This window comes from Vanessa tameamea, chromosome 3, assembly GCF_037043105.1.
Source record: "Vanessa tameamea isolate UH-Manoa-2023 chromosome 3, ilVanTame1 primary haplotype, whole genome shotgun sequence".
NCBI classification, from domain to species: domain Eukaryota; kingdom Metazoa; phylum Arthropoda; class Insecta; order Lepidoptera; family Nymphalidae; genus Vanessa; species Vanessa tameamea.
Genome location: NC_087311.1, coordinates 6622306 through 6640256, shown reverse-complemented (window position 1 = coordinate 6640256; position 17951 = coordinate 6622306). Strand labels below are relative to the sequence as shown.

Below are 17951 nucleotides of genomic sequence, written 5' to 3'. Positions count from 1 at the left end.
AAGGAAAATTACATTAAAAATATGTAATAAGCTGCAACCAATCTCGGCCTTTCTACTTGAAACGTTTCAATAAAGCTTTGAGAGCAACGGCAATAAGGCGTTTCACACAATAAATTTTATATGAACATAAATTTAAGAGCGATACATTTTCATAGCGGGAATATCGAACTCTGTGTGAACTCATAAATTACCGGAATAAACGTCTTCACGCTTCTATGATCGAGAAAATAAATGGATGCACAATTTTTCTTGTTTCGCTGGGGCGTTAAATTATGCGTTTATCATTTAGGGATGTTTACAAACAGCGTCCTGTATAAAATTGAAATGACTGGAGCGATGCCAGCTAAAAGCCAACACGCAATTTACTATTGTCGGTATTCTATTAAGGCGTAAAATTAGGAACTATAAAAGTAACGAAATGGCACAATAAAAATTCCATTACAAATCCTATCTTACCTACTCATTAATTTATATTGTTTTTGGCCAATGACTTCTTAGCTTGTCAGAATTAAATCTATATTAATAACTATATTAAATTTATCTTATCTTCTTTATAAATCTCACTTTCAATATTGAAACCGAATAACAATTTAATATAATAGTGTTCCGAGCAATTGTGCTGTCGTGTAACGTTTAAAACGAAGTAAGACAACTTGCTCGCCAAACACAAGATATCTTTGCACCACACTCGCCGGCTCAGTTTATCACTTCCGTTAGATTACCGCGATCGCGCCTCGAAGAAATTCAATACAAAATATCCGCGAATGCATACAATAGACTCAAAGTTATTTACATGCACGTTCCGTCGACGAAAACACAATTGAGGAAGTTAAGAACTTCAATTGAATTCTTGGAATTGGAACGCCTAAATGTTTATTTTACTCTCATAAATTGTTAATTTAGGAGAAGAAAAAGCCAAAATCATTAAATCTGTTTTATCTTAAAATTGTCTTTATTAAATTGAATGTCTATATTTTATTATAGACTATTATATTATACGTATATATAATCTAAAATATAATACCTATATTTCAAAAATTTAAAATTAAAACAGTTATGTTTTTGCTAGTTCCTCTATAATTTTCGAATCCTTATTGCGAACCGTTTTACAGGTTACAATCTTGTAATATGACGATTTGACAAAGCTTGCCTAAGTATTTATTCCGATAATTATGTTTAAAAAATTACAAACATGAATAACTATATTGCAAGATTGAAATCTTTATATTCTGAAAGTTGGACATGAATCGTAACTTTGAATTTTTGCCCGAAATAGGCTACATTACAAAAGCAAGAAAAACAGAACCAAAAGCAACAAAAAAAGAAATGTAATTTGATTTCCCTTTGCTGAATCCTGGCAGATTCACTCATTTGACTTTATTTGTATCGTTTGTTACCCGCGTACTCGTTGGAGTTCGTCCAACAGTTTTACACAATCATTCCACTCAACTAAGCGTTGCCATAAACACAAGCCGGCAGGTATGAATTGCACAAAAAATTGGAAATAATTGCCATTTTGTTGGTAGCTTTTAGTCATATTTAACTTTTAATTTATTATGCTATGTTTCAACTCTTCGTGGAATTTTTGACGTTTGTATAACTATTTAGATATTAAAAATACATTTCATACTTAAAAGAAAGCATAAAGTATATTTATGTCACGTTTAATTTATCAAAGGTTTTACATTGTTTTGTTTTTACTTTTAAAGTCAGTAAAAATTAAGTTTAGTTAAAAGTTAAATTTGAAAACAATTTATGAATATAACTGTTATGATTAACCTCGAATTCAGTACCTTTAACACAACCTAGTCTGTAATAAAACTAAAGCGCACATCTATGGCTGTATTTGATCTTTGAAATTTCCTCTAGATGTTGTCGCATAATATTCGTGTCGAGCGCTCGAGCTAGGTCGTATTCCTGAATGAGTGTCATGTTGCTGGTCTTATCGATAGACAAGCCAGCTAATGTTGGAATACCAAAGACAATACTCGGTTACGATGTTCATATAACCAATATAGGCTATTTATATTCAAAGTATATTCATAAATTACTTTGCAAGAGTAAAATTATGGCTTAAGAATACATATACTTTTGAATAAAATAATAAAAACAAATATTATAAAACATAGTATTGCCAACAATGATTTCTGTTTTTGTATCAGTGTACTGTGTCCTTCTACCTAATACTTTTTCCCAAACGCCCCGCCCCGTTCCTATTATCTTATACTGTTTCGAACGTAATACATGTTATCTATCTATATATTTTAATATCTATAATAGTACTGGTAAATTTTAAGATGCAGGTGTGAATATTATATTACACATTATTGTCTTCTAGAAACATCTTAACCAATGTTTCGGTGTGTTTAGTAGTTTCGGTGGAGTAGTTTCTTTTACAGTATAGTCAACGTTCACTAGAATAGCGCTTAAATCGGAAATTTTCATTTCGACTTTGTCTACATAATTAGCTACACTTTAAACAATAACTAGCGACCCGCAGGTATTCGTACGGGTGCAATTCTGATACTAAATATAGTGCAGAATGTCTTTATATACAACTTTCATTTAAGCTTTTTTGTCCGCCATCAGAACCGCTAATAACAACAAACAAACCGTTATGTCCCAGCATTTTAAATCGGTAATATCTTCGAAAATATTCATTTAAATTACATGCTGCAAAGGGCCATACTGATCTATATTAAATGTACAATGTATTTAATTAGATAAGGATTAATGCTGTATTGCTTAAAATCGCTTCGTAACTAAGCCATATTTCTCGTAAAAAGTAAAAGATAAAAAATAATTATTGTGGGTTATCCCTAAGAGATAAATATGTACACCAGCGCTGACTTTTTTGTAGACCATTTTAAGGAGTTCAATACTGTAGAACATTATTTTGATCCACCTCGTAGGGTTCAGCCAGCGATTGCAATGTAAACGAAAAAAAATGTTTTTATCAACGACATCACATTGGAAACCTTTTATATTATCAGTTTCTCTACTATATTATGCATGTATTATATATATAAACCTTACTCTTGAAACACTCTATTTATTAAAAAAACTGCATCAAAATTCGTTGCGTAGTTGTAAAGATCATATACAGGGACAGACAGACAGCGGGTAGCGACTTTGTTTTATACTATCTAGTGATATACAATCAATGAAAGAACAGATATATACCCATAATAGTATGTTTGTATGTCTATAGACTCTGAATAAGATATTTCCAGGTATATGAACCCAAACGCACAAAACTTACTTTTATAAATCCGGTATGCTTATTATGCCAAGATTGCCGAAAAGGCACAGTGGTTAGAACGCGTACATCTTGGTCAATGGTTGCCGGTTCAAACTCAGCCTGAGTTTTAATCACCCCTGAATTTTAATGTGCTTAATAAATAATAAAACATCGCGAGGAAAACTGCACGTGTCTAATTTCAATCAAATTCCTTTCAAATTATGTTATCTACGTATGTACTACGTTTATTTAGAATTTAACATGTTTGATGGTTATTATTTGATGTAAATCGTAGTACATTATCTGAAAATAATATGTTTAATTATTCTTATAGTTTATTTAGCTAAAGCTAAATATTAAGTTTCTCTTTTGAAATGTCATTACTAATTAAAATATATTAAACATGTCTTAATGGGATTTTAAAAGCGCGGTCTAATTTTATTCTTGTCTTGTGAACCACACGTGTTTCAAATTACATTTTACGTACAGAGTGATTTATCTCGGATAGAAGGGTTCAAACCACGTCAGTCACTCTGAGGTGTCTGTCAGTTCGATTTACACAAACCGCGCGACTGCTTGCGAGTTGCGACGTTACAGGCCCAATAAAGCCCGTGTTTCTATATACAGAAAATCCCAGCACGAATCGAAATGTCATTTAATTTCCTACAGGCGAACACCTCCACTTACAAACACACATTATAAAATCTATATACTTATATATTTACTAACCTTATGATTACATATGTAAGATACTAGTTCATTATATATCGCGTCTTTTTCGTCAAATATGACGCGCAAAGAATATAGGCATAGGCATAACACATATTTTTTACTATCATGTAAAGTATGTGTGTTAATATAAAGATCGAAGTCATCTGGTTCATTGTTCTAGGCCTTAATTCTACATTGTTACAGTCTTGTAGGATGCTAAATAAATATTTTTTTATTTATTTTTTTACCTGAATTTATAATTCACATCGTAGTATCTTAGTATCCAATTAATAGCGAACAACTACTTTAAAAAAAATACAATAATAAAATAATTTGATTAATGATGACGTTGCAATTAAATTTGAATGAATAGACGGAACAACAAGAATACTGAGATTAAATCTCGATTCATTGTACTCATAATACTCGATGCTTGTTACTGTTATTTGAAGACAATCGTTATTAATACCGAACTAGCGAACCGCCCCGGTTTCGCGCGGGCGCAATTAATTAAATATGAAATTGAGAAGTGCGCCTAGCAAGAAAATACTAAGTCCATTTTATAACGTTTATTTATTTATTCGTTTATATAAGTATTTCATAAATGAGAAATATTAGTAATAATTTATTTTTAGGATATAAGCTCATCAACGGTTTATAGATAAATTTTTGGATAGTTTTAACTAACAAGGTCAATTTTTTTTAAATTACATCTAGTATCCGACCCACATAATAAGGAAACGGTGATATCTCTTAAAGTATGCATTCAAGTGTTATAGTTTACAATTTTAATCTATAAGGAATGCTCAAGGTAACTAGTATATACCTACATATATTTAAATAAGGATTAATAACGAATCGGAGAAAAATGCTTTGCATAAAAAAAATTACGTGTAGTTTTTTAATAAAAAGTAATAGATTAAAATAGTTATCGTGATCGTACCTTAGAAGATATGCCATTCTTTTATCAGGGACTATTTTTGTAGGCCTTTTTAAGAGCAACAATTTTAAACTACATTGTTTTGATGTATCTCTAATCGCTTAGCCAGCGATGGCCATGTAAGCGTGAGAAAAGAGCTCTTTAAATAAAACACCGTCACAGTTCAGCCATTTCTTACGAAATATTTACAAATATATGATAACATCCTCGTTTATCGCTCTTTCTATTAGTGAAAACTGCATCAAAATCCGTTGAGTGATTCAGCATAAGCTAAAAGTGATACAGACAAAAAAGAAATTGATTTTGTATTATACTATTTATAGAAGTAGGCAACACAATAAGATAAGGAAATGAGCATATTTCATTCCTTTGTTTTTCCGCAATAAATACTCATCCCATTAACATATCTTTTATCATTATTGCCTTTAATATTTAAGGAAAAGATATACCGTAAGTATGTTCTTAACATTTATAATACCCGTGTGAAGCCGGCTCGTTAGTATATAGGTATAATAAACACAATCTCCAACCATGTAGAAATAATCTCGAAATTTTGCAATATACTCGTATGCGACCATTGAAAGAATTTATGATGTTTTAATTATACAATTAATATATATACATTATTAATATATCTTTCTTTTTGTTTCAAGTTGTTCGTGTACTAGTGTATTTTGTACCGATATTTATTGTGATTTGAGATTTTTAATCTTATATTGTAAATATTCTGACAGTTTCCTAGTGAAGGCTGGTCAATGTAAAGTACACAAAGCCACTCACAAAATTGTTATATATAGAGGTTAACGCCTAGTTGTCTTCCTATTTGACTTATTAGTCGATTGTAATTAACACGATTAAAATTTGATCCTTTAAAAAAATTAAGAGGTATTTAAATTTTGAATTAAATCAACAAAATTTTAAACCTGGCAATATTTGATTGAATCAATTTTGGTAGCTTAAATTGATTGGTGTTTGTGCGGTTCGTAATAATAATAAAATATTTTCAAATATTTATATTATATGAGTTTTATAGAATAGAGAGAGATATTATCAAATTCCTTATTTATTTTTTATGAAACTTACGTTAGATTAAAGACTTCATAAAAATTGTTTTTGTTTGAAAATTACTGTATTTAAACAAATAGCGACCAACTGGCCCAAACATCGATTCGACCCCTCGGAAAACTATTCACCACGTAACGTATATTTTATTTTTTTTATAAATATCTTATCTTTAATTTAAAATCGTTTAAGGTAATTCAAGTGGTAAAATTTTGTTGATGTTATTTTAGGTAAAGAATTGTGTGTGTGTGCATCTTTGTTTACGTATGTGTGTTACGAGTGATACAGTGTATAGCAACGAGTAAATAGTTTAATGTAGGAGAGATAAAATCTAGTGAAGTGACGGCTGTCAAAACGATTGCTTTGACTCCGTAATTTTAGATCACACGCCTCGCTATAACGTGGTCATCGTAACGTGTAACTTACCACATATATATATATATATGTATGCAAGTCGACTTAAAATATTATTAAAATATTTATGTCTTTAAATTATTGTTGTTATTTTCTTATTCCTACATTTTAATCGTCATTGTCATTACGAGTCATTGAATACTCTTATATAAGTCACATAACTTCGTATGACGCCTCGTAGACAATTAAAAAACGTTTTTTATTATACAGTAAACGGGCATAAAACAATTAGTGTTGCAGCGCGAATGGATTGACACTTAAGCTTATGAATGAGAGCAGGCGTTTTTTTTTAAATACCAAACTGAAAAAAATACTAAATCAATTCATAAAACTTATAACAGAAGATACAGTCCGCTTAGGAAATTATTTTAAATCATAATATTCTTATATAAGTAAATGCGCTCCACAGTTTCACCGTTTTAAATATTTTATATTAATAGCGTAAGCCGATTTTTATCCCAGTAGTTATGGGACGATAGCTATAATAATAATAATAATAAGGGGTGTAAGGGAGTCTAATAACGGGGGGATTGACTCCAAGCCAAACTCACCTGCTCGTGGTGCACCCTGCTACAAACCAACGAGGCAATGGCGACCGATCGATAGCGGTATATCCATCAGGGGAGCTATCTAAAGCTTTTAGGCGTGAACGTCTTACTAAGGTTTAGATAGTACAACTGGCATTAGCACAGGATGTCGGTTACAGGACGGCAGCGGAAGAGTATAAAGTATACCAACGGCGGCGTCCACGGGCTCAGTTAGGAAGCTTACTGTGCGCTCATCAAATTTGGAATAGTATGATGAGTTCTCTTCGTCCAAATGAGCAAAATCATGAATAATAATCCTTTAAATAAGCCCCTAGTTCCCGTTAGCTCCATGGGGGATGCTGATGATAGTAGGCAGTTAACCCGTGGCGCCAGGGGCAAGATGAATCTCCGGGTGGGAATCTTTAACTATCAGACGACCAATGCTAGTCTCTCGGACTCCGATACCACTGGATCGATATCGTCGTTATTAGCTACGGACGTTGTGCAGGAGGCAAGCGCCGAAACGCCTGCACCCGCCAAAGCTTGCAAATGTGCACGTAGAAATGGAACGAAGCTATGAATATCTTTATCCTACGCACATATTTCATTCTAACATCTATGGAAACTAATACAAGATCGTACCTTCCCGAACTTCATTCTAGATTCACAGAAAATTTTCCGGATATACAGGCCAGCAGGCAACATGTAGGAGGCCAGCGCCGGGCTATAGTTCGAAATAACTTATTAACTACTGAACAAATTCAAATGATACGTGAAGAGGCGAGTGACTACTTAAAAAATAATCCTGGCCAGATCAGAAATAACGTAAGCGGTAGCCAAAGGATAACGATTTAAATGAATTTATTATGAGAAGCTATTACAGAATTACTAAAGTTGAAACAAATAAAACTGCGTACGGACGACCATTACATCAATGCTTTATTTTAGAATACCCTAACCTTTCTCACGTATCTGAACAATGCGTAGCGGATCAACGTAGAATAATTATAAATAATAAACTTATAAACACCGATAGACTTCAAGAATTAAAAGATGAAATCGCAATAGAATTAGCGAGTCATAGCAATAATAACACAAATCTCACTGAACGTAACACAAACTTGCAAATATCACAAGTACCACATTTTACTTTATATAGCACCCAGACAGCAACAACAGCAACTCCGGACAATTTACTTACTCTAACTCCTGTAAGTACTACCGATAATTTCTGAAAATAGTCTACAACCTGTTACTTGCCATAACACTGTACAAGGTACTGAACACAGTAACAACTTACAACATTTACCTAGCCTGCCTAGTGACATACAAAATCAAATTAAAGAAACGTTCTTGTTACTTTTTAATAAATATAAAAACTTGGATCCCACCGATAGACCCAGTATTCCTAAACAAAAGACCTCCAAAAAATTTGCTAGAATAGTACAATATATAAACCTATCCGTTCTTCCTGCCCACATATCACCAGAAACCGATTTTAGTGAAATTCGAAACGCTATATATTGTGGAGGCGTTACAGCTTCTTTATATAATGGACGCAAAATAAGTGATCACCAACCTATACATAAGACAAGGCTTATCCCTAAATGGCAAAAAAGATTAGAGGATAAAGTTGCGGCCCTTAAGAGTAAAAATTGGAAGACTAACAGAATACATTAACGGCAATACGAGTAAGAAAATAAAACTCGAAGTTGATAATATTACAAAAGGTTACAAAATTCATTCACGTCATGAAAATGCTAATACAGAACTGACTCACTTTCTCAATACTCTGAAACAAAAACTAACCGCTCTATCTAATCGGTAACGTAGGTATAAAGAAACTACTCTTAGAAAACAACAAAATGGTTTATTTAATAACAATTAGAAATTATTTTATAGAAACCTTAATGCAAATATACAAGATAGTAATAATGTAACTTCAACAGATATGCCAGAAACAACAAAATTACATCAATTTTGGTCTAACATATGATCTAATCCTAAAACACACCATGAAACCGATTGGATTAAACGGGATACGGAAATATTAGTAGATTTACCTGAAATGAAGTTTGATGAAATTAATATTGATATTCTGGAACAAGTTATAAACAAAACACATAATTGGAAAGCTACTGGATCTGATAAAATACACAACTACTGGTATAAAAAATTTACATATTTACATCCGTTGCTACTTTGTCATATAAATGCTTTTATAAAATCTGAAATGATGCCTCACTCACAAGACCGAACTGATTTAAAAAATCCTGCTAAATATAGACCCATAACTTGTCTCCAAACTATATATAAGATGTGATCTAACAAAATATCTTAACGGAACAGCAAAAAGGATGTAAGAAGGGTAGTTTAGGCTGCAAGGAGCAGCTGACTATTAATGCAGTTGTTTCTAAGCAAGCAATCACCAAAACAAGAAATATTTACACTATGTATATTGATTATAAGAAAGCATTTGATTCAGTACCTCATAGCTGGCTCATATACATACTTGAACATTATAAAATTCACCCGTTTATTATAGAATTTCTAAAAAATACAATGCTTCATTGGAAAACCACTCTCAAAATGTTTAATGGCAACCATAGTTTAGAAACAGAAACAATAGCAATCCGACGTGGAATATTTCAGGGTGATGCGTTGAGCCCCTTGTTGTTCTGCTTAGCTCTAAACCCACTATCTACACTTCTTAACAATTCCAACATGAGTTATAGACTTACATGCAATAATAAAAGTTACACTCTTTCACACCTTCTCTACATGGACGACATTAAATTATATGGAAATAGTTTCAGTGAAATTAATAATTTTGCTGATCTTACAGAAAACTTCTCAATAAATATTCATATGGAATTTGGCATAGATAAATGTAGTATACAATCAATTAACAAAGGCAAAATTGAACAAAACTCATATTGCCTTCAAACTGGTGAAATAATAGAACCCGTAGATGAAATATCTGATTATAAATATTTAGGCTTTAACCAAACTAAACAGATCCACGAGAAAAAAACTAAGAAAATATTAGAAAAACAATTTAAATCACGACTGCATAAAATACTGAAAACACATCTAAATGCCCGAAATACTATAAAAGTAATAAATACCTTTATCATTCCAACATTAACATATTCATTTGGCATAATACACTGGTCTAAAAGTAATTTAATTAAGATTCAACGTCTTATAAATACAATACTTACAAAATATAGAAAACACCATCCACGATCTTGTATTGAACGGCTAACTCTACCGACAAAAGAAGGTGGTAGAGGCCTTATCGATATCAAAAATCTCCATCAAATCAAATCACGTATAGACGTGCATTCTTTCATCACCAAGCCACTAAGACCCCACTCCATTATGCCATAGTTCATGCAGACATAAAATTCAGTCCTCTCAACCTTAAAGACCATACCAAACAGAAAAATGAAGTAGTTGTCTCCACAGAAGAAAAAATTAACACCTGGCTACAGAAATCACTTCATGGGAGACATCGCCGCGATTTGATGGACCCAATTGTAGACAAGATAGCGTCTAAGATGTGGCTCAAACGCGGTGATCTCTTCCCTGAAACAGAGGGTTGATGGCAATCCAGGAACAAATCATACATACCAGAAACTATAGGAAACACATCATCAAAGACCACACACTACAATCAGACCTTTGCCGACACTGCCGCAATAGCTCAGAAACTACAACATATCACAGGAGCATGTAGTTCAATAACACAGACAGATTATAAACATAGGCATGATCAAATAGCTGCCATTGTTCACCAATACCTAGCATTCAAATACAAACTCGTTAATGACAAAACTGCTTATTATAAATACAAACCAGACATCATCCTCGAATCACGTGATTTTAAGCTGTATTGGGATAGGACTGTAATAACTGATAAGACTGTGCACTTTAATAGACCGGACATTATGTTATATGATAAGAAAAATGAGACAGTATACCTTATAGATATCGCTGTGCCTAATACTCATAACATTGCTTCAATTTTCACCGAAAAAAATTGCCAAGTATACTGATTTGTCTATCGAAATTAAATCTCAGTGGAAAGTAAAAGTCGTAAAAACTATACCCATTATCATTTCATCAACTGGAGTCATTCCTCACTCACTTTTCTCCAGCTTACAGGGGCTTGGTATTCACAAACTCACTTTTATTTTATTACAGAAAGCAGTCATACTCAATACATGTAGAATTGTTCGGAAATTATTATCTAATGATTAGGTAGTCCTAACCGTTTTTGTTTGGACAAAATCCCGCAAAAACGGAAAATAAAACCTCGATAAAATGAGAGCATTGAAAAAGTAAAAAATATAAATAATAATATTATTGGACAACATTACATGCATTACTCTGATCCCAATGTAAGTAGCTAAAGCACTTGTGTTATGGAAAATCAGAAGTAACGACGGTACCACAAATACTCAGACCCATGATAACATAGAAAACTAATGAACTTTTTCTACATCGACTCGGCCTGGAATCGAACCCGGGACCTCGGAATGGCGTACCCATGAAAACAGTGTACACACTACTCGACTGCGGAGATCGTCAATAGATAGCTGCACATAAAAAAACATAGGTCTTATTTTAAAGAGTTCCAGCCGTAGATGTGCAAAAAATTAAAGAGGATTCTTGATTGCAATTTACTAAATTGTTTCGATTTAACAAAGAATTAATTTTACAGAGCGGAAGAAAGTTAATGGTCGGTTAGTGAAACCACATGGTAAGTAACTGAACTAATGTATACTATTACTATTAAAAAAATAACTTAAAAGAGGTTTCATCATTTTGGCACCAAATGTAGATGTGTGACTTGCAGTTTACAGTGAAATGAAATACAAACAAAAGAAAACCTATCATAGGTTTCGAAATTCCTAAAAAATCATTTGAATAAACGCGAAGTGTCGCGGGAGACCCACTAGCTTAGATTATTGACGAGACAAGCGTGAATTTCATCTTCTTATATTTGCTAATTTGTGTCAATGACAAACTTACTTTACTTGGTAGAAGGCCATTGTGCAAGCCGGCCTGGATACAAACAACTCATCAGATATTGTACCGCTAAACAGCAATATTTAGTATCGATGTGTTCCGGTTTAAAGAGTGAATGAGCCAGTGTTCCTAAGGGACAAGGGATATAACATCTTAGCTTCCAAGGTTGGCGCCGTATTGGCTATATAAGAATTGTTAAACAGCACCAATGTGCTAATCTATGATATAAGATAATATAGATGTTAAAATTAATAAATGATAACGTAGTTTTCCTTAGAATCGCTTTAGTTATATCACATATTATGTATAGACAAGGCCATCAATGTTTGGGCGCAGCGATTAAGTCATCACTCGGCCCGCGGTGACATGCGCTAATCACCTAAATTACCCGCTCAGACATGGGCGCTCTGGCCCTCTCCCTAGCAGATTAACGGATTAGGTTTGCAGCTCGACTATTTATTTTATGTTATATTCTATTATTTCCTTTTAAGAACAAAATAGTAATAAACATTATGAAGTTAACCAAAAATATTAATTCACTTTGAATAAAGTTAATAACAAGATGATGTAAAAATTAATGGCTTCGAGCGAAGCAACATAAAGTGAGCTTTCTCGATAAATTGAGTTGTTAATACTTAAACGATGAATAGCCTTCACTGTTAAATGTAGATTAATTAATTACTATCGTCTCGTGCTTTATAAATGACTTAATCTGGTTAAACTTATCAGCATATCGTCATCGCGTCTGTGTACAAGAAAAATAAAAAATATTAATAAATTGTACGTTCATTATACAAATTTCAATTAAATTTACAGTGCATTTCAAAGGGGTTTTATCATAGTAAATTCTCAAGATACACCCAAAAACATTAACTGCATATCTGAAGTTCACAAGCGCGGACTAGCGAGAACAGCTTGTATTATAATAAACCTATTAAACATCATTTATAGTTTGATTATACTATCTCGTTTATGGCTCAATTCAACCAAGCTGCGCGCACACCGCGCGCCGAGTCAATTACCTGCGCGAGCTCACGAAGCCGGTTTGCAGTGATCCTCCCCGCGCGTCCCGCTCCCTGACAACTGGAACCGATCGGGCATTCAAAGCTTTTATGCTTCTCGTGACTTCTTACAAACCGACTCCTTAACGAATCCTTGTTATAATAAGGAAGGTGAACAAACCAACCTACTCAGCAATATAAATGTATTATTTTATGTTTGCGTGAGATTAGGTTAAATAGTAATGGGAGCAATAAGCCATATACATATAATATCTAAACCAAATTCCTGAGTTCATAGAAAATATTTTAATATGGTTGCGTTTTTTGTGCCGACGCGGACGCTCAAGCCTGGAGAATGCTTGTTACTTGCTAATGATGGCAAATTGTCCCCGACTCGCCTATTGATGTCCAAAAAGAATTTGGCCCAGGCTATTCGTTGCCTCAAATTAAATATTACACAGGCAAAAAAATGCGTTTAATGTCGTCAGAAAAATGAGTTTAATTTGTTTATGGACGTGCAAATTTAAGCTATTTATATAACAAAACGTTTTCACTTTGATTAAACTTAACTAATAAAAATAATTTAGAGCTAGTCCCATCTGAGCTGGAATTGTTATTAATGTTTTCGTATCTTTCACTATGAAATATTTAATGTGCGCATTACATAACGTCTTGATTACGTGAAGTAAATAAAAAATTACCGTGGACGTTTAGTATTAATTAATCCGTGATTTTAAAGACTAAGCACAAAATAAAAATAAATAGAACGTTTAATTATTTGCAAATATTAAAAAAGCCTATCTCTCGCTAGATTCGTTTGTACATGTAATAAAGAAGTTTAGTACGGAAATTATTAATGAATTACGCCACGGAACGTCTAGTAGATGTGAAATATCAAAATTAATGACTAATGAAAGAATTTATTATTAAATTTTTCAAAAATTAATAAATAAATATTAAGTAATATAATAAAAGAGGTTCATTAAATATTTTTTTATTAACATTATCATTAGATAATTCTACTATTAGTATTTACTTTTTACTATTGGTTTATACATTTTTTAGTCCTTCAGAATTCTATGCAGTAATCTACATGAGTTATGATTTTAATTTAAATTATGGTGATATAAACTCTAATTTTAATTTAATTTTAATGGGTAATATTCTGTATCCGAAATGGCCTAGTGGATAGAACACTTCGATCCGAAGATTTATTATCTCAAGATTACGGATATAATATCCGGCTAAGCACCACTGAATATTCTTAAGCTTAATTTGTGTTTTTAATTAATCTACAACTCGACATAAAATGCTCCAGGAAAGTATCGTGACGACATCTTTATGTGTCAGGTAATAATTAACTTTCTTAACACATGCAGCAATCCTTCTGAGGTAACGTACTGACACAAGGTCCGAAAACCATGTATGTCTAACATTAAGGAACCCTTTGCTTAGCAATAGAAAGCATGACTGTAATGTAATGAAGAACCCATAACAAACCTAGCCTAGTATTTTTGTAAAAATAACGATGGAGATTTTATATTATGATAGCTCTGTTGATAAATAATAAGATATGTAAATGAACATTTGTGTGCAAAAGGTAATATAAAAAATGAATGAGTTTATGGACGAGCCCACCTTGGGAATGAAACGATGGCCCCCTTGCTATTTCTTTATTATATCGAAAATTACAAAATAACAAAAAAAACACCGAGTTTCTTTAGCTGGTTTTACTCGGTATAGTTTTTTAATATCCATTGATAGTTTTTACTTTCGATCAATAAGTATTTATAATGCTTCTGCTGCTGCTACATTGAGGTAAATGAATTTGAGTTTGAATATCAATAAGTAAATATACCTACTCGTACACTAGCGGACTGTAACATCCAGTATTATAATATATTTTTTTAGTAACGGTGATGTGATATTTAATAACGTTGTAGATCTTAACAATAAATAATGCTTAATTCTGTATAATTATTATTTGAAGATACATCATATTGACGCCCATAATTCATATACGGTTCAGTTATAAAGACTCGATAGCGCAACGGTACAAATCGCTACTAAATATTTTTTTATGGAAGTGCCTCCGCGGCTATGGCACATATCTCAGGAGGCATTAGTCCAGTCATTATTTAGTCGGGTATAAATGGATTTAAACTTAGAAGGCAGATTTTTGGATATACTGTATTTTCGTAGCTAAATTATCGAAACAAAAAATCAAAATTGAACCATTTTTATCTCACATGAAATTTGGTCGACAATTTCAACTTATGTTAATGTTATACAAGTTACACGATATTTAAAAATCAACCTTTCTCGGTTAAAATGCATTTTGAGATGTCATTGTATACTAGACTTCATTGATGTGAACTGAAGTGAGACAAGAAATTCGCCTGAGTTGAACACGTATCATTCTACGAGCGTGTTATTCAAATATCGCCCTTAACGACTGTTAAAATTGAGTTATAATGTAAAATAATGAATTAATAAGCTTAAAACATTGTCTTATTTTAATTGTAAACATTTATACTAAGAACGTCAAACTTTTATTCTTATGCAAACTCTATTAGACTACAATATTTCAATCTTATAAAATAAAGAAAATTATAAAGTCATGGTCCAAAATAATTTAACATAAAATTAATGTCATTATTGCATAATCAGATTCGTAAAAGTTTTGTTATCTCTTGTAGTTATAGTAAAGACTAGATAAATAGGCACCTGCCTATTGTAACCCACTATTCATATATGTAATAATTAATAACGAACTATAGAGTCAGTCTCCGAAGAACGCGTTCACCAATCCTCTAAAACTAACATTTATTTCATTGAGGGCTGTTTATTTAATCTCGAGTGATTTTTTTTCTATTTTTAGGGAAATTATGGATTGTCGAATCGGCCCTAAAAATATATGCTTTAATACATAATTTTAATTGACTTCAGTTTGTTAAATTATTTCATACACAAAAGTTTTGATAAAGTTTCTTTCTATACGGTTAATACTAATTTATTTATTTATTCATAACTTTTGTTAATCAGGGACAAGATTAATCGAATTACGAACTTCGTGTAAAGTTAATTCAACTATAAATTTATTAATTAATCATCTGATCCTTACAGATTAATCTTAAAAGAGAACAATAAACTCTAAAATTATGTTTTTAACCTAACATAAATTTATATCATTAATTTATAGTTTTAAATGCAATAAAAATACAGGTATTAAGTTCATCTGTACAGCAAATTATAAATGTTTGGTAATTACTATTTAGTATCTTTACAAATCTCAAAACTTGATGAAAAATGGTGTTTATACACAATACACAATCAAAAATCTTACAGGCACTTTTGAACTTTAAAGATAAATGAAATTGAAAGCTACCACCGGAACTTGGAACATAAATTACAACAAGAATATTATTCTATTTATATGTGTGTACATGTAAGAATAACTTACAATTAAAATTATGTATCTATATCAACGAAGTCTATCATGATCTAAATCTTTATAATGTTTTAGAATAATTTATTCATTGATAAATGTAAAATGATATGCTAATTCGTATGTAGTGTGAAGCATTATATACAATAATGCTAGTTAGATATTATTCTAATAATATATTGCAATATATATTGAAAAGAAAACTTATTTAAATATAATTTAGGCATACATTTAAGAATAGGAATTAGAGTATTCTCTTAATAAAAAAAAAATTGTGACCGTGGAAATGAAATATTTATCATTAATTATTTAATACGAGTGTAGTTTTGTTGTAACATAGGTGAATAAACTTTTGTACCTAGTACGAGTTTGAATATTTAACTATGACTAATGTTTCCTAGATAACGAACGAGCACTTCCCGTGCGCGGTCTTATATGATAACGATAAACGAACTGTGCATCGCTGTTTGCTTTTATCGAAGATTAAATAAGTGGGCGCTAATGCAATAATAATAAAATATTTGATATACATATATAAATATATAGAGACTGGCTTTGTCATCTTATCCTTTAAGTTTTTTAATTACAAGTTAAAACTGTGAATTTGTCGAACTTACCTCGATGGTGGCGTATGCGATGATGCGTCACCGGGCGACAACAAGGCTGCTCTTGGTAAGCGGTCCAAGAGTCAGCCAGCACCGAAGCCAGCACGGCCCACAGAAGCCCCACGATCCATTGCCTTTGCCCGGCCATCCCGACCAGTCCTACCTATCCGGGAACATTCACCTGCACTGCTATGTACACTAACTACAGTTCATAAAAGGTTATAATCAAATGCAGTAAATCAACATTCGTTTCCGGAACTATCCAACAATGTTTGTCTGTTTACATTACTCATCTAAATCTAATCCCACCAAGATTACGCTTCCGTTCGAATCATTCGAGTTGAACAGACTTTTAGTAATTAATCACCGTTGTCGTGCCACAGCCTTGTTATCTCATATCGAGCTATAATCTCTTCGGGAGGGTATGCTTCGTTTAGTTCCCGTGATTTATTAGTTTCGAGAGTGGTATCGGCGCGATCGTCTATACGTAACCTGTCGAAAACGGTGTAGTGACGTGCGCTACCGTCATCGCAACGACGAGAACTGAAACCCGCTTCGACTCGCGAGACAGGCCGCCCCGGAGCCGGCTCGCTGCACGCTTTACACCGCCCGCTCGAGACTCGCAACAAAATACAACAGTCGCACCGAACCTCGTTCTACTCTGTAATGTATATTCTTTAGGTAAGACAAGGAAAGCATATGCGAAATCCTCTCGTACTAAGAAATCTTCGACGAATGAGAACAGTGGCTAGCTCTACTATTCGTTTAAGGAAAAGTTACAAAGTTAAAAAGTTTTGATAATTCTGCCGATACGTATTCTTGAAATTCACGTAGGGGAGATTTGACTATTCAGTGACCCTCGGTATTCTATCGAACATATTGTTACGAAGGGGATTCTTTTTATAAAGCGTAGTAAATTTACCTAATTTATGTTTTCGTTAGGATACACACGAAAAACTTTTATG

The 17951-nt window shown here is 32.5% G+C and overlaps 1 protein-coding gene across 1 annotated transcript in view; it reads right to left on the bottom strand.

Annotated features, from left to right (window-relative positions):
- LOC113397213 (semaphorin-2A-like) overlaps positions 1-17597 on the bottom strand; it is a 59008-nt gene extending 41411 nt beyond the window's left edge. The window contains exon 1 of the mRNA XM_026635455.2: positions 16999-17597. Within this exon, the coding sequence (XP_026491240.2) occupies positions 16999-17134 (136 nt within the window). The 5' untranslated portion in view covers positions 17135-17597. The remainder of the gene's footprint in view (positions 1-16998) is intronic.
- Between the last annotated feature and the right edge of the window lie 354 nt (positions 17598-17951).